Genomic DNA, 24,282 nt, shown 5'->3' with positions numbered 1-24,282 from the left:
TGAGCTGAAATCAAGAGTCAGATGCTCAGCTGACTGAGCCACCCAGCATCCAGATTTGTGTAATTTTTACATGCCCTGAAATATCGTTCTTCTTTCAATTTTCTCATCATTCAAAATGTAAAAGCCATTTTTAGCTCATAGGTCATATGGACACAGTCAACGGGCTGGAACCGGCTTGTGAGCTGCAGTTTGCTGACCTCTAAATTACTAAATTCTTCCTGTGTTTCAGGCACTGCCGTATGCACGTTGTGCCATATGCCTTGTTCATTTAATTCCCACAAGAACCCTACGGGGTAGGTGATATTATTGTGGCCATTTAAGAGATGAGTAAACTGAGGTCCCAGAAGTAGCACAGCCTGGGGATGATGGGCCCAGGATCACTACTTTTAATCTCATTCCCTCCAACTAACAGGCTGTTAGACAATGAAATGCTGGAGCTTCCAAACAGAAATGTTACTTGTGGGGCTAAGCAATTTAAAGCCATTTTGATAATGCTGCTTTATTTTCTTGAGAAAATATTTTGCTTTCTTTGATGTCTTCATCAGCTTTTTTGTTCTCTTTTGCTATCAGTAATTTAACTTAACTTTGGTTCACGTTTATCTTTCTGTTTTGAACTTCACATTGGAGAAGGAAATGCTTCCTCTTTGTCTGTCAGAGGTCAACTCTGCATTTTAACACGCAAGCTGCAAGGAGTTCCTCAGACAGGCAACTGCACACAAACATCCCAAAGCGAGTTTCTTTTCAAAAAACTCAGAACCTCCAAGCTAACTGATGCTTCAGACCTGACCTGCAGCTTTTAAACCCAAAGTTCATGGGGAAAAGGGACAGAGTTTCTCCTCACAGGTTGCTCTGTCTCTGTAGAAAATAGCTGGTCACTTCATGAAAATTTTCTGGAATTATGAGAGATCTGAGCTTCCCTGAGCTACTAAGTTTGGCTCAAAAGAGAGGGGGCCGGGGGAAGAAAGAAAGAAAGAAAGAAAGAAAGAAAGAAAGAAAGAAAGAAAGAAAAGAAGGAAGAAAAGAAAAACACTTGCAACAACAAAAAAGCAGATTTGAAAGATCTTTCTCCTAACAAGAACCATAACACAGTCATTCTAATTTTCATTCCACATCACAGGCAACATTTCTGGAACATACTTGGATTTCCAACATCCATTCAATGCCAGCAATTAAATAAAAATGAAAACACAAGCCCTATCCAAGGCTAGCAAATAAGAGACACCTAGAAAGAGCCAAACATATTTTGCTTTGGCAAAATGATAATGATCAGTTTCTATATTAAGGAGCTGTGAACTCACTTATCCCCACTTAGAGCATTTTCCAAAGACTGTACTTTTTTTTTCTTCAGAGCAGAAAGCTGCTGACTCATGAGGACAATTTATTAATCTCCCTGGAACATGTTTTGGAAAACTCCATTTCTGACGTGCCGCTATGGAGCCATTCCCTTCAGATGTGAATGAACGGTCTTGAAAGTTTGGACAAAGAGGCTCAACCTGTGTCTCTCAGGTGTAGATCCCAGAAGTCAGCCCTCCCTCCCAACATCAACAGTCTCGGCATCGAGTGCAGCAAGAAGCTCTCCTGCTGGATGCCACTACCCATCCTGGCTAAGGCCCACAGTTAGTAGAGAATCTAGGTTGCCACGGAAATAAAGATGAAAGAGCAATCAAGGTGGAGGAGGACAGCATGCAGCATCATTGCCCCTCAAGGAAGAGTGAGAATGTTCTTATGTTTGGTAGACTCTTTCAGCCCCTAAATGATAACAAAAAAAATTATATATTATTATATTACTCTGATTTTGTGTTTAGTTTGCATTGATTCAATAGGCGTTACAGATATTCACCCAGCATTATTTCCCATTGGTCCCTAATCCTGTGAAAGGCTGAAAGAGTCCACAGCAGATGGGAGACGTTGGAGCATGCACAGGGCCCCACAGCCAAAATGCCCAATGGTCCAGTATGCGGGAAGATGAGCATGGAATGGTTGTGCCAATTAATGCATAACTTACATTCTCCTCTGCACCTGCAGGGACTGAATCCTCTTTAACTGACTAAAGGGAAGATAAAAACAAAAGTAAGAGTCAGAGGTTAGCCCATAAATGGAGAGATTAGTTGGGCTCGCAGCCCTCTGGTGCCATCTTGGACGTTGTATTGCTTACGCATACGTGGTTTCAAAACGGACTTGTGGGAGGCTTACACGACAGTCAACAGTACAGCAAGACAATATAAATAGGTCTGTATTTTAAAAATGCAACGAAGGGCAAATAAACACCCAGCTGCAGCCAGGACACCAATGGAGTGAGAAGAAGGGTTACTACAGAAAACACAAACCACAGCCTGGGCTGTGGATCAGTGGCGCATTTTCCTTAACATTTTCTGGTTGTTGTTGATGAAAAGAGGGAAAAGGATCGGTCATGCAGGACACAGTCACCATTAGGTAAAAACAAATGAGCAGCTCAGGAAAATTCTGGCCGAAAGTCCAGAGAAATCCATCCCATGGTACTCATAGAGCAAACAGACACTGAGGGTCTTCAGCCGTATTCTGACCGCAGCACGGTGGCCAGAGTCAGAAGTTGCCTCTTACATCAGCTCAATATGGGCCAATGTCTTCATGTCATCACGCCAAAGTTGAATTTGGTTAAAACCCTCCTATGGAGGCCCAGAGGGTTGGTGTCCAACACATCCAACTTCAAACACTGTTCCTCCCTACTGGAGGAAATATGGCATGTGCAGACTTGCCTCAAATTGGGAGAGCAGTTGGCCCAGTGCTATCAAAGGTCAATGCCGCCATCAGTTTGCTAAGTTTCAACTTTGGAGATCGTCTTAGCAGTTGTTCTTAAATTTGTCAGGGGTGGTGGTGGTGGTGTTTACAGACCACTTTGTGACTCACTTGACAGATCTGGCCTCTCTCCCCAGAAAAATAAACACAAACAGAATATTTTGCAAATAATTTTAGGGTGTTCATAGACCATCTCTTCTCTTGGATTCCAGGCAAGGAGCTCTTCCACATATTCACTCTGTTCCAAGTCCTGTGTTTATTTTTACCTTTAAAACATTCAGTGGAAGGGGAGAAAGGACTCAGCATTCACAAATATGTCTTCTGCATTGTGCAAACAGATTGTTGTAAACCTGTATAGACATCGTATATGCAGGTACTTTGTAGACACCATCTCCCTGAGAGTGGCCCCCAGTGGTAAGGATGGTAATCCTCATCTACACAGCGAGAAATAGAGATATAGGGAGGTAAAGTCATTTGTTCAAGGTGGTCCAGCTAGGAAGTGGTGGAAATGGTTCTAAGAGCCAAGTTTTCCTTCTGCTGTGACGATTTCAAGGGTCAGAACAGTTTTTTACTAATTTTTTTTTTTTGCATTACTAAAAACACACTTTTTTTTAGTAATGGTGTGAGCTTCTTTCTCCAAGACCAGATTGGCTTTCTCCCTAGATGAGATTTTCAGTTTGGATCATTTACAACTGTATTTCTATTGAACCCAGCCTTTGAGCCAAGCCTGGATCTCACAGGCCATGTGTATCTGCACCCAGCATGGTTTCCATGCTCAACACACAATGACAAATGAAAGCCTCGGGAAGCTTCTTCCTTTTCTCCTTATGAGCCTATGAGCGGAGAAACCAGAGGCACCAGATTGCAACCCGCTTTTCTCCACTGGCAGTGGGTCCCGTGTGATAGATAAGCTCTGGGCTGGAGGGCAGAGGACTTGATTCTTCCCCCTGGGAAATGTGTGCAGGTGGGGAGATTGCACGGCGCTGCTGACGGAGCAGCTCACTTCAACGTAGACGAGGGAGACTTTTTAAGCGCAAGGGCCACCTGTGCAGAGTGAAAAGTGTTTATTGGGTGCTCAGGCTCTCCAGTCAGAATATGATAAGGTGAGGGGCTAATCGGGAAGTGCACAGAGTTCAGGATTCCCATTCAAATCTCAAGCCCGGAACCTTCTGGTCTTCTTCAATGAACTGGACATCCAGCTGTTACCTGCTGAGCCTACAAACTACCTGGCCTTGTTCACCATAACAACAATTCTTTAGTTTGAAACTAAAGGCTCCTGTTGGGGCATTTATATTTTGGAGAATAAAGACCCAAACACAGCCCCTGAATGCATCAGTATAAACTTGCAGAGCAAGGGGTCCTGTCCTTTGAAGAGTACAATGAAGAAAGAATGTTCTTTAAAATATTGTCACATGGTAGCACTTAAGCCAACAGACATCCCTGTTGCTAGCAGGTCTTCTGGAAGCATCATTTTGATCATGTGACAGCTGTTCCGAGTTCACTGATTTCACAGCGGCCCTAAGACCTTTTCTCAAGCCGAGACATTTCAGCCCGCCTTTCAAGTGCTGCCATAATTGTCCAGCCATATGCCAGACTCTCTTCACCAGGATTCCTGTGGATTTGGGGATCAAATACAGGAATCTGCACTTGAAGCAAGTGACTCAGATGATTCAGAGGATTTTTAAAGTTCTTTTGGTCTGTTTGGACCTACCCCGACTGCTGCCTTTTTAAAACACGCGTAGCACTTTGTAACCTGCACAAGACACACTGACACTGGATCCTAACATCATTGTTTTGGAACCAGGGCTAGTCACTCTGCATTCTCTTCCCAATAATCACAAAAGGTAGGTGTCACTGCCTGCTTCCAGAGCAGAGGAAAGCAAGGCATGGAGGGTTTAAGTGACCCGATGACATCCAAACAGCCAGCAACTCTCAGCAGGAACTGAGATCGGATGATGTGTCTCTTGGGCTCCAGAGCCCCCATTATTTTGCATGACATCATTTGTGTCCTCCAAAGGAAAGCAGGAAAAGCACTGTTTTGAAGACATTCCAAATGTATTATTTACGAATTGTGTGCATGCATAGGTACTCACACATTTGCACGTGCATGCATGTGTATCTACCTCGTTCCTCCAAACGGACTTCGGGTGTTTCAATAGCAGAATCCATGAGTCTTAGACTCATTTTGTACCTTGGGCGCTCTTGGCACCTGATGCCCCACATGGATATTTAGATCAGAACCAACAACTGTTCATACCTGAAGAAATGATAAAACTGTTCGTTGAGCACTTACTATGTCTGAGGGTCTCTCTGTGTACACTTAATGGAGCGTCATAACAGCACAGTGAGATAAATGTGTCCCTATTTACACAAAAGGAAAGAGAGGCTTTGAGGGGTCAAGCAGTTTGTCCAAGGCTATGCAGTCCAATCTTTCTGGTTCTGTCTGGAATGTGAGATTTGCCACATACCAGAATTTTCAAGATCATCTATTCCAACCCTTTTCCTTCAACAGATGAAGAAAAGAAAACGCGAACAGGATGGGTAACTTTTGTGAGGTCACAGAGCAAATGGTACCCCAGAGAACTCAGAACAATAAGGGACATAAGTCCTCCAGGATATTGACTTTTAAACATTTTTTGGCAAATAAAACTAATTTGAAACTAATTTTCTCAAAGGCTATTTGTGTTATTTTTGTCTTATAATCAGAATGACTTTAGCAATCAAGACTATAAATCAAAATAACTTAGAATTTCCTGTCCACAGCACATTAGGGGTAAAATTTTATTCCTGATGTTCACATTCTAGATGTATATGGTTCAAAGTCAGATTATCAGGGAGGGAGACAGAACATGAGAGACTCCTAACTCTGGGAAACGAACTAGGGGTGGTGGAAGGGGAGGTGGGCGGGGGGTGGGGGTGACTGGGTGTTGGGCACTGAGAGGGGCACTTGATGGGATGAGCACTGGGTGTTATTCTATATGTTGGCAAATTGAACACCAATAAAAAATAAATTAAAAAAAGAAATAAAAGCTTTCCAGTTAAAAGAGGAGAAGAAAGAGAGCTTGGGTTAGTGGAAAGATCAAGATTTTTTAGCATTTCTCTGTTTGCTTTTCAGAATTTTTACAACAGTGATTTTATAACCAAAGCTTATCTAATTTAAAGAAAAGAAAATGAAGACGTTGTATATGCAGATGGTTCGTAGACACCATGTTCTTTTTGTTTTTGACTAGAACATAAGTCCCCTCACCCCTTGAGAGTGTAAGCTGCCAAAGGGCAGCAATCTGTTTGCTGGTATCTTTTTAATGCCTTAGCACAAAGCATTTAGCACAAAAGCATCTCTGCAGAAAGGAGACTTCAAATACTCTTGCATGAGTGAATCGTTCCTATTTTACTTCCATAGAGAGCTGTTCTTTCTAGTTGGATGGAAGAAGGAAAAGTAAGATTTATGGGTGATTTGAGTTTTAGCTTCTCTTCATTATTTTTATAATCTACTAAAGAAATAAAGCCAGATAATGGTGAAAAATCAAAAAACAGCGAGACTGAACTACATGAAATCCGACCATTAGGGAAAGAATGTCAAGTGGTCCTCTTCCCCCCCCCCCCCCCAATGGAGATAGCTTGAATTTCAAAAAGGAATCAATGTATGCCTTATAGGCCCCAAAGATAAGGAAAGATGGAGTATTCGTGGCTTAGTAGTTCAGAAACTTCCCCAAATCAGAGGGTATGGAGAGATTGAGAGGTGGCCATGGTCAGTGTATCCAGCCTCCTGAGCACACAGGAGAAAAATGACAGAGGTCCGAAGGGCCATTCACTGGTCACTTTTACTCTAGGCATGAAGTTGGGGGTTTTGCAGGCATAATTTCCTCTAATCTTCATTTCTATGATGAGGTACTATTATTATCTACATTTTACAAATGAGGAAACTGAGGTAGCTCATCAGGGCTCATCTGTCCAATGCCAAACTTACATAAGTGTTCCTCAAGCTTCAGTCATTTGCCAGCCTCCTATATGGTTTTGGCCACATTTCATGTACCATCTATGGCAACTATGGAGTGTTTACTGCTCAGATTTCCCCACTAGAAGGGCAGCTCCTGGCCTGCACCCCTTGGCATCCGCTACAGAGCTAATGCTGAGGCTGTGTTCTTGCCGCCTGCTCCCAGGTGATTCCGGAACCATTCTTGCTCAACACGGGACTTGGGATTTGCCATTGGCTCAGCACCACCCTTAGTCCCTGGCTTTTCCAACCTTCTCCTCCTTCCTTCCCGGTCTCCCTTCGGCCGTGTCAGACCCTCACTGTGGTCTGAAGGCTCCCTCTCCCTACTCCTGTCCCCTCCCCTTTATCCTTCACATTGCTTTCCTACGGTAAATCTATTGTATATCAATCCCGTCTGTGTCACTCCTTGGAGGATCCAAATTTACGATCATGTACTTAAGATCAATACATCCATTGTGTGACACTTTTCTTTTAATTGGATTACTTCTTAACCTAAATGTATATATATAGTCTCACCTCGAGCAAAATGTCTATTAAATCTTGAGTTTAATGTGCTAGCTCAGTGTTTCTAATGCATTTTAAGTATATATAATTTTTAAAATAAAGGATGTTTGAATGTGGGTTGCCTAAGTCATCTTCCTGGCAACCAGTATGCACATATGATTCACTTGGGAACTTTTCCCTACATTATATTGCTGATAAAAGATTTTTAAAAATAAGTAATTGGTGGTTGGGAAGGAAGGAGGATTAGAACAGAATGCCAAATGACATCACCCAAAGTTTTCATTAAGTATTGAAGTTTGTGTTCTGGGCTGAACCCAGAAGGAAGATTTCTGTACAATGGAAAAGAGTTCTAGAATCCAGTTGGATTCTGGACCAATGAATAAAGCAAGCACTGTAGGGGCATCTGTGTTCATTACCTGACTTGCAGCATGTGCTGCATGCTAAGTGGCATGGATGTTTTGAAGAAATTACTAATTAGATTTTTTTTCAGCTCTGTGAATTATGTTCCACTGTCTCACCCACAACTTCTTGCTCATCTTTTGGCCACATTTAAAAGAGGCAAGAGTTCTGAACATGTGTGGCAGCTGGGGTGTGCTCAGCAAAGATGACCAAGGACTAGCTCTCAGACTGACTCAGCCCCACCCACCAAACTCCCTTGTATGCCACCTTAGTTTAGAAGGAAAAAAAATAGACAATATTTTGAATGCTCCTATCACAGAGCACATTGTGTGCTTATCCTGGGTGGTGAATGATGGACACCTTGGTTTTCCAAAAGGAGAGTGAGCTTTCGTGGTTCATAATGACTGATTATGTCTTGCTGGGAAAAGAGAGAGGGAGCCCAGAGGGGGTTCAGCTTGCCAGGGTTGGTGGGGGTGGGTGGACAGTCTCAGAGGAATCCAGGAGGAAGCCAAAGTACTAAGCCATTTTGGAAAGAAAATGAAATCACGAAATACCACAACTGTCTGTCATGAACCGGAGTGACTCCAAGAATGAAAAAATCTACTTGTTTATTTCCTTTTCTTTCCCATGAAACACATGCTTCTAAAACCATAGGCAAAAAATAAATAAATAAATAAATAAAACCATAGGCACTTCACGCTTCCCAGGAGTAAATGACAGGTCTTCAACTCAATGGCTAGTTGAGTCATTTTGGGGAAGAAAAAATAAACTCTGTACTTTGTGAGCACATGGATTAGCCCAATTGAAATAATTTCTCCAGTCACCCTAGCCCCAACTACTCTGCAGGTCTTGAAAACAGGACTTACCTTTTTCCAGAACAGTTTGCCCAGAGGCAGAGAGGTGGGACCTCCCTTTTCCTTGGCAACTTCCTTTGCAGTGTCTGTGGATGTAGGGTTTTTGGCTGCTCCTCTGGTCTCCTGGGATATAAAGTTTGCTTTGTCTGACTTGACGTCGGATGAAGTAGCAGGCGACTTTTCAGCACCCTACAGAGTTAAAAAAAAAAATTAGACTGATCTCAGGATTTCAAAAGTGAAAGATCTCTTTTTTATAAGCATAGGCTAGGGTCACACATGTTAATTTTCTTTTTTAAATTTTCTGTATTTATAAAGATTCTATGCGAATGCGATTTGTGTTAAAATTTTGGAAAAAGTCAAGATATTTTTCCTTTGCAAAAGAATATTTTATGTTCATGTAAGTCATTAGGAATCAAGGTGCTGGTAAGAGGTACTTTACTGTGAGGACATTAATCTGTATCAAGGCCATGGGTCTTCAAATAGGTTTGATCATGTTCCCATCAGTAAAAACAGTTTGAACATACACCTCTAATACATGCATATTTGTTTATATTATAAGCATCTACTATTTTATTAATCCAAATGTGAAATTAAAGGAGGTTAAAATAAATATAAAGGATATAATTTCCGACTTTTAACTTTGATTTAATAATTCCAATCAAAGGTACCAGTGCCAGGCACTGTTCTAAACCATTGAATGTTCTAACAACAGTTCTACAAGGAAGGGACTAATTATTATGTTCATTTTACAGATACAGAAATTTTGGTCCTAGGTGGCTCAAAAGCTTTCCTACCACTACACCAATAAGGGGACAGAGTTGATATAAAAATCCCAGGAACCTGGGCAGCCCGGGTGGCTCAGCAGTTTAGCGCCGCCTTCAGCCCCAGGCATGATCCTGGGGACCTGTGACTGAGTCCCACATCGGGCTCCCTGCATGGAGCCTGCTTCTCCCTCTACCTGTGTCTCTGCCTCTCTCTCTCTCTCTCTCTCTCTCTCTGTGTGTGTGTGTCTCATGAATGAATGAATAAATAAAATCTTAAAAAAAAAAATCCCAGGAACCTGATACCCAAACTCAAGCTCTTACTACCTCCTCCGTCCTATACTCCCTCCAACAAACCAAGATCTCCCCACTCCCTACGCTATTGTACCCATCCAGGGGGAAAATAGCTTAGAAAGCTTCACATTGGGAAGGTGATAATGTCAAAAAGATTGAGAGACACATCTACACTCATCAGTTTCATTGGGAAATGGGCACTTTTCTTCTCTGCACTGGGAAAATGCCCAGAGACTCTTGAAGAACATTACAAGGAGATGACTCTACTAGATATAGAATAATACAACTGTAATATATCCATGCAGTTGTTTGTTGAATATGCATCTCGTTGGCTTTGAGGGGCAGAGCCATTGCTTTGGACATCATTACCTCTCTAGCTCCCATCAGGCCCAGTGTCTGCCACAAAATAGACACTAAATAAATAACTAAATAATTGTATAGAGAGGACCAGAGAGAAATGCCCACACAGGACCCTGCCATGTTATGTGTCTATCTACCCTCCCCTTCCTTACTGGGCTATGGAGCCAGAGACGACCAGTAGTCTCTTCTCCCTGTCCACGCAATTCTTCACTTCCCAAAGAAGCACCCCAGATGGCATTCCGCCAGCATCAACTGAATTAATACTCTTAGTCTGCGTTATGGAAGAGATCACAAAAACTCTGTGTTTTGGGAGTCAGTCTCATGGAGAGGGTTGCCGAATGTGTAGCCAATACTCTCAATAATAAGAATATAAGTTACTTAGTTAATTCGAATTTCAGATCAGCGAAGAATAATTTTGAAGCATAAGAATGTATGTCCCTAGAACTGCCAGGGGCCTTTTTATAGTCATACTGAGAAATTATCTACTGTCTATCTGAAATTTGGATGTAACTGAGCGTCTGTATTTTATCTGGCAAGGCCACCCATGAAATTCTAACATATTAGATTTGGAGATTGCAGAGCAAATGACCTTACCTTCTTCCCCAGTACATTTTCTTCTTGTTTCACATTTGGGGGTGGGAGAGGGGAGGGGTTAGTTAGATGTGTAAACATTGCACCAAGAAGTGGAAAACAATGAGTGTGCGGCAGAGCTTATGAATCACATGAGCCAGCCACTAATATTTTAGCTGCCCTGCAGACAAGCTGGAATCAGGAAAACCTGAGTGGGGAGAGGAGCATTTCTGGGCATGGCAAAAAGAAAAAAAAATAAATTAATATCCTCAAACAATGCCTTGCCTTGTGTGCATGCTGTCATGTTCAATGTTTGAAGAACATGTGAAGAAGTCTGATTCTGAAGCATAGCATGTGGTTAAGCCAAGAGAAAAAGATCTCAGTTCAGCAAAGGAAAGCTGACACTTTCATTATTTATAATTATAAGCTTATTTCACGTATTAATTCTGGGACTCCCCACTTTTTTAAGCTAAGAAAAATCATTTTTAAGAAAATCCTTTTTACACGAAGAAAAAGTGAAATACAGAGAAATGAATCTAGGGGTTGATCACAATCAGTCACCACTGCATTTTTTTTTTTTAAATTGCAAAACCAGCAGATGATGTTTTTATCTTTAAATTTTCTTGAGGGATCCCTGGGTGGCGCAGCGGTTTGGCGCCTGCCTTTGGCCCAAGGCGCGATCCTGGAGACCCGGGATCGAATCCCACGTCGGGCTCCCGGTGCATGGAGCCTGCTTCTCTCTCTGCCTGTGTCTCTGCTTCTCTCTCTCTCTCTCTCTGTGACTATCATAAATAAATAAAAAAAAAAATTTAAAAAAAAATAAATTTTCTTGGATTTCCTCTTTTCCGTACTAGGTTACAATGAAACTGAGGATGAGCAGCACACCTCCAATATAAGCATGCGACAATCTGTGTGCTCAGTTTTAATGGCCCTATTTTCCTATCTTTTTGGAGGACAGAATTATAAAATGAGGTAAAAGCCAAGAAGCTCTACCAAACTGCCATGTGAATGAGAACTGAGAACATTTGGGAAGTATCTCCTTACTTTACCTAAAAAAGGCAAAACCTTAAAGTCTGGAAAGGGGAGCTGCTCCTACCACCATCACCTCCCCACCCACCCAGCTCCAGCGTTCCCCTGAATCCTATCTTTGCCCAAAACCCAACTTAGTGGCAGGAGGTGAGGCCAGTGGTCTGGGGAGACCTTGGGAATAGGGAACGTGGGTGGTCCCCCCTTTGTGGAGGAAAGAGATTCTGGAAACTAAGCTGTGCATGAAATGAATGCCATCTGAGGTACAGATATGAGGGGGAAAGTCGCACACTTTGTAAACTTTCAAGGCCCCCAACTCACAGAGGCTCCAAGTGGGAATTCAGCTGGGTTTCTTTGCACAAGGTCTATGACACACTTCACTAGCAGTTACCAAATGGTGTGCCATGTACATTGGTACCACTTTTTAATCTCTACCCACCCCCACTGCAATTTCTATCCTTCCACCCCTTCTGTCTTTAGAAAACAAAATAAGCCTGTATGGAAATTAAAGGGTAACTTCATAACATAGTTTGTTTATGCAAATAAAGATTCAGCCAGGAGATCTTTCTATGGAGTTTTTATTTGCATACACAATCCTGGGGTTTTAACATCCAGCTGGGGAAGTTTTTTTTTTTTTTTTTAATAAGTTTATTCAACTTAGTGGTGAATGGTTGATGTTTTAAACAAATGTCCAAGCATGCTGGCTCAGTTCAGGGATCTTAACCGCTGGTTTCAGGCAAACACTGGCATCTTATTAGACATTAAAAAAGTGAAACCTCGAAAATTCACTTCTGTGCTGCCCTCACTTGGAGAGGACATGGAGATAGAAATTGCTCTGCCTTCATTCATTGTTTTTGTTGTGCTTGGGCTTTTGTTTGGGGTCAGTATGAGCTTAGTTAAGACGGAGAATGGATGGAACAGACCACAGAAAGATAAAATTATTTTCTTGAGGTTAGAAAAGTATTTCCCAAATTGTAGGAAGCATACCATTGGTGGGATCACAGATAATTTTAGGTCGAGCAGAGATACCACGTTAAAAAACATTAAAATGGAGAAAACATTTTTTTTTTCCCTTCCCAACTCTCATCTAATCTTTCTAAGAACATTCGGAGGAAAAAGTCTGATGCTGGTACATCTTTAACATTTTTCTATTGCTGGCAAATTGCATCTTAATAAAGCTAGAAAGGCATTATATTTGGAGTTTAACACAGAGAAGGTAGCTAGAATGTAATTATTTCTTTTATTAGCCATATTAATGGTTACCTCTTTATGAAAAATAACTCCAGTTTTCCATGTACGTTATAATATAAAGCTTTCTTTAAAGATATCTTTAAATAAGATATGAGTCCATTGTAATATAAAAAGATCAACTACTGAATACTATATGTGATGAAAATGGTGAAGATGGTATGCATACTTTCGACATTTGGGAAACACTGAGTTAGAAGCATAATCTCAGAACCCTGGTCCACACTAGGAAAAAACTAGTCAGATGTCGGTTTGTAATTACGGAGACTTAAAAGAATCAATGAAATTTGATTCACATCATTTTTAATTCCCTTTCATGACCCCACCCACACAAGACTGTCTTCCCTGAAGTGGAGCTGAGGGGACAAAGGACAGCCACATGTAGCATTGATGAAGACCAGGGTTCTTCTTTTTTTTCTTTCTAATTGAACAAGATACAGACCTTATGCCTAAGGAATTTTCTAAACGCGAATCCTAGCCTGGGGCTGTGCAGGTGCTTTTTCTTGGTGCCTTTAGCTTGGTTCTCACAGGTCTTCTGTCCCGCTTGGCCATCACAGACACTTTCTGCTTTGGATGCCTTTCGGGCAACAGCAGTGACGCCTTAGAACTTTGTTTTTAAACAAAATCCATTTTTCCCCCTGTTGCTTTGAAGCGCATTGAAGCACTTTGACAATTAACTCTGCTATATCACCCCCACCTCTCAACCACATTCAATCAGGCGGATGTTTCTCTTTTTGAGACTCTCCAAGACAATTTGCAACACAGCATATTCACAGTCCATTTCAAGTACAGTTGCTTTTCATCAGGGTGACCTATTTAAATGACCCAGATTAACACAGCTCCATTTGCTAAAGACAATGACAGGACATCTAAGCTCCGTCTTTTTCAGATGAAAAAGAGAGAGCACAGTTCTTATTTGATAGTTTTAAATATCTAAATGCTATTGTCATGGGAAAGAAAAAGATACATGAAAACAACGAATTTATTCTTGCATCCTGGAGTCAAGGCAACCCTGCCTCGAGTGGCTTTCTTTCTCCAACCAATCTTAGGAACTTCAGGGGAGCAGTGTTACCCGCAAAAATTCCAGCTGGCTTCTATATGGGCAGATCTCCCAGACAGGAGAAGTGTCTACCATGCGCCAGTCCACTGAGCCAAAGTCGGGGGAGATTGGAGCTGAAACAGCCCAGCAACAACCATTCAGAATTGTCGACTCAAGTTACAAATGGCTGGGGATTTTGTGCAGGGTGTGGAGTGTGCTCAAAATTGTCAGGGCCAAATGTGAAGATGAACAGTGTAGATGCTTCAAAAGCAAGAATCCAAGAAGTTTTGTACAAAGAAAGGATGTTAAGAATGCAGGTTTGTGGAAAGAGGTGGTTTGTGTCATAGACAACCTATATTCACAAACCCTCCCCTGAGACTCCACTCTGCTAGCAGTGACCCTGATCTCTCCAGGCAAGGTAGTGAGATTTTATCAGCTGGATATATGCACTTGGGGCCACATTCTGGTGGGGAAGAGTCTTGGTGCATGGGCAGCTGAGGAGAATGAGTGCATCAGGTCACTTGGGAAGCCACACAACACACCCACATACCCCACTGTTTATAGCCTACTGTGCTGCTGACTACGGGGCTTCAAACAATGCAAGACACAAGAATCAAAAGAGAAACATTGGACCAAACTATTCATTGAACTTGACCCTAGCTGCCTTGTAGCAAAAGACTAATTTTATAGGAAAACACATATAGATAGCTCAGAGGTATATTTTTTTTCTAATGGAAGAAGAACATTGTAGAAGAACCAATCAAGACACTGCAAATGTAATCATGGTGTTCAATACATCTTGCGGCTATTATGGAAATAGGGATCACCTACATTTGAATAGAGTTCAATGGTTTACCAGGCATTGCACACCTTCATCCAATGCTGGGGTGGGGAGACAGAATTTTTCTTGTCCTGGTTTTGCAGATGTTGAGATTTGGATTCAGATGGATTTGGATCACATCACACAGCCACTGTGTGGCTGGACTAGAGCTCAAACTTAGGCCTTGAGATAAATTCTAGGATCCTTTTCCCAACCTGGCCCCTTCAAATATTGGTAACAGATGTGCCGGGTTGGCCAAGCCATTTATTGGGTCCCAGTGTCTTTCAAAGCACTTTCGGTTATCAAAAGAAGGGCGTAAGACACTTATCTGTCACCAAGTTAAACTTTCCTCACGATTCCCGTGAAAGTTAAACCATGTGTTCCATTAAGGGATAATCAGTTCTGTCAAGTGTAAAGGAAAACATCTCTAGAAAGTAGTTGTTCCAAACACAATTTGAGGGGAATTGGTTGGATTTCTAGGATGACAGTGAATAAATTTAGACTCTCTAGAGCATCCTAACTCTAAACATTCCTTCCCTTGGCAAGTGTCCCATGGTGACTCTTTCATTTCACCAAACAATTGCCTTTGTGGTGGAGATTTATTTTTCCCAAATTACATGAAAAACACAGAACATATTTTTTAAAAACCAAAAACAGAGCAGCTCACTTCTACTTTAAATTGCGGCTCACCTCCTTCTCATTTCCAGTGGCTAATTTTACTATATTCCTGTATTCTCAGATCTCTCCACACACAATTAAAGACTAACATGATATATGGTTATTAGTCTTCTGTTCTTATTTCATATATGAAATTGGTTATTGTGACATTATGTATCCAGACTTAGCATATATTTTAGGCTTTCCACTGAAATTTTCATTAAAATACCACTGACACAAATGAAACATTTTAAAGATAATCGAGCAGCACTATTAAATTGCTAAGTATGTATATAAATATATATGTACACACCCACCCACCCCACAAAATTCAAGAAACCAAGCAACAGACACAAATCCAAATCCAACCTCAGACACAAATCCAAACACGAACATACTTCAAACTACCTACCGTGTCTTCCAGATCTTTTTTTGTCTCGGCTTTGTTTGGCGAAACCTTAAAAGTTTAAGAAAACGAAATATTAAAAGTCATAGCTAGCTCCTTAGGGTGATTTGATTGCATAGATACACCATTTGGGGGGGGGGGAGCGTGGTTCACTCTGCAGGTGAAGAATGTGGTGAGAAGTCCCTTTCAGTACAAAAGTGTTTTATCCCATTGAGTAGAAAGCCATGGACTTCTAGAGAATTTTCTAGGTACAAAAAAGTTTTTTTAAAAATTAATATTTTATCATAAAATGCATCAGACCTTATACGTTCACTAAGAGCTTGACCACATTCAAAACTGTCTCCTCGAAGGTCACGGACTTTCCATCACTTCTACCACTAATCCAAACAAATGCACAACCCTTTGGTGTTTGCAGCACATTCTGCTGACTTGTTGTTACCTTCCGAGGTTCGTCTTGGGCTTTGGAAAGAACCCAAACACACTTGGAGCTGTCCCTTTGATTATGCATTCATGGATTCATTCACTGATTCATTCAGTCCTCTTGCATGTCGGACATGTGCCAGGCTGTGGCTACCTTGAGGAGTCAGAGACAAGCAAGCATTCCAAGCCATGGGTCCCTGCCCTTGGGCAGTTAAAACGGCAGTTTCAGTTGTAACAGAATAGGAAGTGATTTCTAGTTTATTTGCCATTCCAGTGGCAGAAGTGCTTTGATAGGTCGACAACTCAAAGGAGGTATTTTCCAATCATGTGTGTGATCAATGGCCATAGACATGCAAGCACAGTAGAGTTCCATGACAACACAGCCCATGTCACCCAGCTTGGGCACCTGCTGTTTATGCCAAAGTTCCCAGCTCCGAGGGTTCCCTCTCTGAGAGCTCAATGTGACACAATTCCCTTGCAAAGCACATCTCATCCCCGTTCTCCAATGTTCCAGCGGCCCCATCATGATACCCCATTCAATACAATAATGGGTATATATTACCCATATATATTTATATATGATATATGATATATAAATATAATTTATATTTATATTTAATATAATGTATAAATATATAATATAATATAATAAATATTATATATATAAATATATAAAAATATATAAATTATTGGTTTTGGTTTTTTATCATGTTAGTCTTTAATTGTGTGTGGAGAGATCTGAGAATATAGGAATATAGTACAAAATAGCCACTGGAAATGAGAAGGAGGTGAGCTGCAATTTAAAGTAGAAGTGAGCTGCTCTGTTTTTGTTTTTTAAAAAACCAAAACCAAATATATAAATATTTATATTATATATAAATTATATTATATTTATATTAATATGTAATATAATTTATATATTACATTAATATATAATTATATTATTATATATGTATAATATAATTATATTATTACATTTATAAATATAATATATTTATATTATATATAAATGTAATTTATATATCATATATTGTACCCATTATTATATATAATAAATTATATATGCATTATATTTTATATTTATAATTTATAATATGTATAATTTATATAAATATATTATATTTATATAAAATATATTTATAATTATAATATAAGTATATAATATAATTTATATATATAAAATTTTATATAATATATATAATTAACAGAACTTTTGAGCAATAGAATAAGGAAAGAAGGGGAGGCAACCACTCACCAGAGTTTTAAAGAAGCTCATGATGGAATTATTATTCTCGGTTGTGTTTGTTGTCTGGAGGTCCTCCTTTGCAGGATCCCGTTCTTCTGGGTTCCCGGGGACAGAGCCACTCACGGTGGGGATCTCCTGTGCTTCTCTCCCCTTGCTGCCAGCTATGTCCTAGGTGTAAAACAGTTTTCACCGTGGCCTACTTGTTGAATGCAGAGTCTCACAGTGATACTCTGGCTTCGCACCCCTTTCTCCCTTACCCCCTAATTCCAGCCATACTTCTTCTGCCCACGGGTGTGCAGAACAATCAGGAGCTTATGAGACTCACTCTTCCTTCCCCTCCTCTGCTTTCTAACATATTCAGCATTTGCAGTTAGTTGGAGGGACATTGTTTGGAGCCAGAGGGTAACAAACACAGCAGTGCACGTTGCATCCTGAACAAAACCCCTTTTCTCCCAATTCTACAAAGAGGTTGTGTGTGATGCCAATATTTCCCAACTTTGTGGCCACCTAGTCTAATGATCTGTACATTATCCCCAGAGACTCTGTTTGACTTGCCACGAGCCCCACAGTGCAAATCATACCAACTTTTCAAAAGTACTGATTTTTTTTAAAGATTTATTTACCTATTTTAAAGAGAGAAAGAGCGTGAGCAGGGGGAGGTGCCAAGGGAAAGAGAGAGAGAGAGAGAATCTCAAGCAGACTGCACGCTGCGAGAGGAGCCCAACGTGGGACTTGATCTCACCACACTGAGATCATGACTTGAGCCAAAACCAAGGGTCAGATGCTCAACTGACTGAGCCACACAGATGCCCCTAAAAGTACTGATGTTTTAAAATAATGACTCTGTTTTGGGGATCTGGGAGTTTATTGATGCAAGGAATGTAATACAGGGACTGATTTTCTCCTCTAACTCACGCAGGAGGGCAGGAAGCATTCCAAACCTGTATTCCTTTCCCCATCTCTATGCCTATGACCCTGGGCTAAGGCAGGTTACCTCAAACCCATCAATTCTTCACTGACATCTTTCTGGGTCTTGAAATCCACAGCATCTATGCATTCCCTTCTCTGAGTTTCTATACACCTGTTCCCCTCGGCACTCACTTGGCATATAAGTCTGGTACACAAGACTAGCCTAACGCCAGAGGCCAGGCCAGAAGATTATGCATTAAAATAGTCTGCTATTTTGGGGGCTTTTGTGAAATGGCCCTAAAAATAAAAATAAAACCCCACACACATTTTGATGAATATTCGAAAAGGTAATAATAACACATGTATTCCACAGGGTTCCCTCAGCCCCAGCACTGTTTCTTAACAGAGAGATGCTTCTTGAGAAATGCCTCAATAAAGATCTGGAACTACATAAAACTAAAAGCAGCTAAAATCCACGACCTTAACAAACTTGTTAGGATTTCTAGTTCATTCTAGGCAAAAACTGTTTTTGTTTTGGAAGAGATGCTCTTAAAAAAAAAAAAAAACGGGTTCTAGAATGAGTTGAACTTTTTTTAATTCAAGATATAATTCAGATCCACATTGTGGAAGGCAGAAGGATGGCTGAAAATTCTGTTTATAGCAGATGAGTGCAGGTGTACCTACAGGTGCAATGATTTTGTTTTAGGTGGTGCGTGTGCACGCGCCCACACAAAGTTAATGTTTCAGTGTGCTGTCGAAAAATATTCCTAGCATCGAGCCTTTGGTACTTATGGATATTTTTGCTTAGGTGTAACTGAGTAAAATGAAGACTTGAAATACAATTTGAGATAAAAAAAAAAAGACTATTACATAGATAATCAAACAGGTGTTTTGGGAGATGAGCCATTACGAAGGAGGTACAAGGAATAAATGTAACTTTGAAACGCCCCACTAGGTCTGCCTTACAGTATGGCCTCGGACAGAGTGATTTCCATTCACTCATTTCCTCATCTTTGTTCACTAACTATGGGGGAACTTGGACTAGGCCCAGGTTGCAGAGAGACCACAGAGTGTTAGCCCGGGTTCCTGTTAGCCGGTGGCCCAGACTCCACTCCCTGCTCCTCCATCCACACCTGTGCAGTCCTGGGCATGTTCTCTAACATCTGTGCACCGGTGTGTGCTCATCTATAAAAGGAGAATAGTGAAGCACCCGCCTCTTAGGGTCATGGGGGCAGGAAATGGGATGGTCCACTTAAAGGACCCAGGACAAGGGGTAGCACCTGCTAAGCATTCAGCGAATGTTAGTGATTCCACAGTCTTCCTATTGCTGCCAGTCTCGTAGTGGATAAAGGCTGAGAGAGAGGACAGTCCTCTGATTAAAAGGCAAGTGTGCCCCTCTGGCTCACGGACGCTTAGTCAGGCTGCATAGTAGAACCAACCACCTGGGCAGTTTTTAAGCCAATGCCCAAACCTATTCAGACCAATTAAACGGGATTTCTGGAGGTCTGCAGAACCCCAGGGGATGGCCATGTGCCTCCGGGCTGAGAACAACTGGAAAAGAGGGAGACGAAGGTCTGAGGGTGAAGCAGTGTTGCCCTTGGCCATGGAGCCTGTCCCAGGTAGACCAGTGGAGGTGGTGGTGGTGGGGTGGGGTGAAATTTAGCCAGAGACAAGAGCATGAAAAATGGGGAGAGGATGAGGAGGGAACAGGACTGGGGAAGGTTCGGGGTTAGGTTTCTCAGTTCCACTAAGGTTGACACCCAGGGAACACTTACGAACCTCCTGGAGATACCATGGGACACAGTGAAGTCCATCGAAGGGGGAATGGATTGGTGGGAGGTTCGGTGGTCCCCATGGGTTTAGGGGACCATCAGGGAAAACCTGCCACTACGGCTATCCCCTGAGGGCGGCGGATGAGCATTAGTACCTCTTTCCCCAGGGTGAAGCACTCTGAATGGAGGAGAAACAGTTCAACAGGGCTCCAGGAACGGAGGAGCCCTCCAACCCTCTCCTCCACGCCCTGGCATCTCCTCCTGACATCCCTGAAGATGCTGACCTCTGCCCCTCTGATTTCCCAGATGCAGCAGGCTCTCGAGTCTTGGACAGCAGCTGAGGATAAGCCCCCCCTGCTCAGTGCAAGCAGGGGGTTGGTCGGCCTGGGGATCTTCCCCAGTGAGAGCTTCCCCAGTGGCCTTTCACCTTGAGATCCTCAAGCTTGAACTTGAGCCCTTTCCCTGAAATGGTTTTTCTTCTTCTACTGGCTTTTAAAGAGGACCTGACTTCTGCTTTCAGAAAGATAGAGAATATGAACGTTTCCTGATCCTCCCAGTGAGCACAATGGGAAATCCCAGGTTTCTCTCTTCAAGGTGAGGAGGAGAAGACAGACCGGCTAGGGAATGGAGGAACCACACAGTGGGGAGTGCCCTGGGGTGTCTGTTTGCTTCATCGATCCTAGACTTGGAAACAGAGGAGCCACTGACCAAAAAAAGTGCTGCCAAGGAGACAGAAAAACGAGATCACTCACACATTGCTTGCTGATGGGCACATAAAATGGTACAGCCTCTCTGGAAAAGAATTTACCAGTTTCTTGACAAAGTTAAATACACAACCGCAATACAATCCAGCAATTAATTGCATTCCTGGGCTGTTTTCACCAGTGAAATGAAGACATATATTCACACAAAAACCTACCCATGAAAGTTTATAAGCAACTACATTTGTAATAGCCCCAAACTGGAAACAACTGAATGTGTCTCAACGGAGGATTGATTAAACAAAATGAGGTCTCTCCGTAGCACGGAATAGTATTCAGCAATAAAAAAGGAAGGAAAGGAACAATATGTATTTTTTTTTAAGGTTTTATTTATTTCTTCATGAGAGACACACAGAGAGAGGCAGAGACACAGGCAGAGGGAGAAGTAGGCTCCATGCAGGGAGCCTGATGTGGGACTCGATCCCAGGACCCCGGGATCATGCCTTGAGCCAAAGGCAGATGCTCAACAGCTGAGCCACCCAGGTACCTCAAAGAACAATATGGATTTATAGACTCAATGACCTTGATGAGTGTCCAGAAAATTCTGCTGAAAGAAAGAAACCTGCCAAAGAGTGTACATACTGTATGGCTCCATTTATATACCATTTTTGAAATGACCTAACTATGGAAATGGAGAACAGGTGAGTGGTTGCCAGGAGTTGGGAAAGGGGTCATTGTGGGACGGAAGTGGATGAGCCTAGAAGGGGGCATCATGAGGTGTCCTTGTCCCGGTGGAATTGTTCTCCATGGGACTTGACCGATGTCAGTATCATGATTGTGATATAGTATCATAGTTCTGCAAGATGTTACCACTGAGGGACCCTGGATAAAAGGATTTCTTTGTATTATTTCTTACAACTGCATGTGAATCTACAACAATTTCAAAATTAAAAATTTTCTAGGAGCACCTGGGTGGCTCAGTGATTGAGCGTCTGCCTTCAGCTCAGGGTGTGATCTGGGGGGCCCGGAATCGAGTCCCGCATCGGGCTCCTGCATGGAGACTGCTTCTCCCTCTGCCTATGTCTCTGCCTCTGTGTGTCTCTCATGAATAAATAAATAAAATCTTTAAAAACTTGTTTTCTTAAAAAAAAACAACACTTGTTTTCTTAAAAAGCTTTCTAGGGTAGTTCTAGAAGAGTAAGAATAAGAACTGATAAAAAAAAAATCCAACAATTCTGGAAAGGCCAATAAATTAGCATGGGCCATTAACACGTGAGATTAACCTCAAAGGTACATTAGCCTATATTTCTACATGCGTAGAAATATTTACACATTCTATGTGGTGGATTATTTTGCAGCCATGAATTCTTTGAGGAATGTAGAATGAGGAGAAAAAAGGGTCTATAATAATAATAATAATAATGACCAACCTTGATGTGTTAGGCCCTGCTAAACTAGTTTAGAAGGCCTCATTTCATTTGCACAAGGATTTCATGAAGTATATGTATTATATGCAGGTTTTGTTTTGTTTTGCTTTTTACTGATGAATAAATTGAAGCATGAAAAGGATAAATAACTTGCGTATGGTCATAGAGTAGAGCTGGATGTTGACTCCAGGCCCATATTATCTCAGAGGCAAAAAGCATGTGCAGTCCATGTTGCCCTGCCTCCCCCGACTCCCTTCTTCAGGTGTTTCATCAAATATCATCTTTCTGCCAAGAGTTTTCCTATTTTAATTTCTCTTGTCCCTACTGCTCCCCCCCCCCCCCTGCTATGCAACACATTTTATCCAGAGACATAGGGGAATTGAGTGTATAATAAAGATGACACCTCAGACCTATCTGAAGTGAAGAGCTGTTTCACAAAAGACACAGGGACAGCAAGGTGGTCATCTAAAGAAAAATTAACTTGATGTCCTAAATCAACCCTATGCAAAGAAAAAATCCAAATGGATAAAAACACTAGAAGAAAACATGGGGAAAATATTTATATTCTATGATTTTGGATCGAGAAGACGTTTGTAACTGTGACTCAAAATCCAGATGCCATAAAAGGAAAGATTGAGAGGGGGAAAAAAATCCAAATGTTTGGAAACATTCCGTTGGGAGGCTGGTTTGGGAAGCAGATACTCTTATTCACTGCTGATTGGAATGTAAATTAGTTTGGTCCTGATTGAGGGCAATTTGGCATTATCCACCAACATTTTTTTTAAAAGAACAGACTCTTTTATCTAGCAATTCCCCTTCTAAGAGTTGACTCTAAACCCCAATTCACACACGTGTGAAAAAACAAATGCATGAAGTTATTTATTGCAGTGAGGCACTAGCAAATGTTGGGAAACCAGCCCAATGTCATTGTTAGGGTCTTGGTGAACTAGATCATGGCACATCCACACCCTGGCATACTACACAAGTGTTAGAAACGAGAAAGCGGTACAGATATCAAAATCGTGCTGACTGGAAAAAAAGCATGGACTAGAACAGAGTGTGTATTATATTAACTTCTGTGTAAAAAAAAAGAAAAAGGAATGAAAAAGTATGCTTGTATTTGCTTATGTATGTGCTAAGAAACCCCGGAAGGATACACTTAAAAATTCAAACAGTGATTATCTATTGGAGGTGGCATTGGTAGATAGATGTACCATTTCATGGTTGTTTTTTTTTTAATTTTGAGCCAGGTATTATGTATAAAAATCAAAATTAAAACAAAATGTAGGTGAGTGATTCCAAATTAAAAAAAAAAAAAACAACACCCAGAGGGAGAAACTAAACACAGTCAGAAAGATGATGCCTTACATATTGACTTATTTGTAGAACGATCTTTGCTCCTAACTACGAGTATGTCTTTGCTATTCTCATCAGGCCTCCAGATCATTTTCAGCAAACAGAAATTTTACACTGAAGCACAAACGTTCCTCAGGAAATATCTGGAAACTTCTTTTATACAAACAGGTGTTCGTGGTGTCAGCTTGTTTTTCATCTGTGTGGAAGAAGCCTATTTCTCCCCCCTTGCTGTTGCCTCCAAAGGGCAAATAGGCAGCGACACTAGTTACGGGATCACAATTTGTCATGTTGAAAAATAATGCCGCGTTATCATAATTTGAGTGTTTATAATAAAAGCCATATGGGACTTCTGGCACCTTCTTTCGACTGAGAATTGTCAACTGCATTTCAGCCCCTTTAAGCAAGGTCTACGCTGTCAAAGTGAAAACAAGACAGAATGGTCAAGGCCATGAAAGCCTTGTCTGGACCTATTAGTGATAAATGTCTCCCCCACCTAGGTTTCTTCACGGATGGTGTGCCCCTGGTTTCAGTTTGAATCCTTGTACCAAGGATCAGCGCCTAGTGTACAGTTTAACACAGGAAAATTTGTCTGAAAGACCCCGAATGGTACAGAAACCCATTACTCCATTCCTTTCCATGTGTTAGAAATTTGAGCCACATGCTGCCTGGGATAAAAGGGAAAGCTCTGTTTCCTCTCTCACTTGGATGCCCCCCCCAGCACAAAGGGCATCGTGTGCAACAATG

At 41.5% G+C, this 24,282-nt stretch overlaps 1 protein-coding gene across 7 annotated transcripts in view; it reads right to left on the bottom strand.

Annotated features, from left to right (window-relative positions):
* Positions 1-24,282, bottom strand: part of BCAS1 (brain enriched myelin associated protein 1) — a 98,959-nt gene that overhangs the window by 25,227 nt on the left and 49,450 nt on the right. For 3 of the 7 annotated variants that reach the window (XM_055343059.1, XM_055343001.1, XM_055343010.1), the window contains exons 5-9: positions 17,383-17,541; positions 15,714-15,758; positions 13,228-13,362; positions 8,539-8,715; positions 2,006-2,047 (exon numbers count right to left, since the gene is read on the bottom strand). In XM_055343059.1, the coding sequence (XP_055199034.1) occupies positions 2,006-2,047; positions 8,539-8,715; positions 13,228-13,362; positions 15,714-15,758; positions 17,383-17,541 (558 nt within the window). The remainder of the gene's footprint in view (positions 1-2,005; positions 2,048-8,538; positions 8,716-13,227; positions 13,363-15,713; positions 15,759-17,382; positions 17,542-24,282) is intronic. The other 4 variants (XM_055343029.1, XM_055343039.1, XM_055343019.1 and 1 more) reach the window with 3 other exon arrangements.

This window comes from Nyctereutes procyonoides, unplaced genomic scaffold (genome assembly GCF_905146905.1).
Source record: "Nyctereutes procyonoides isolate TBG_1078 unplaced genomic scaffold, NYPRO_anot_genome, whole genome shotgun sequence".
In the NCBI taxonomy this organism is placed as follows: Eukaryota; Metazoa; Chordata; class Mammalia; order Carnivora; family Canidae; genus Nyctereutes; species Nyctereutes procyonoides.
This window is presented reverse-complemented; position numbering and strand designations above follow the sequence as displayed.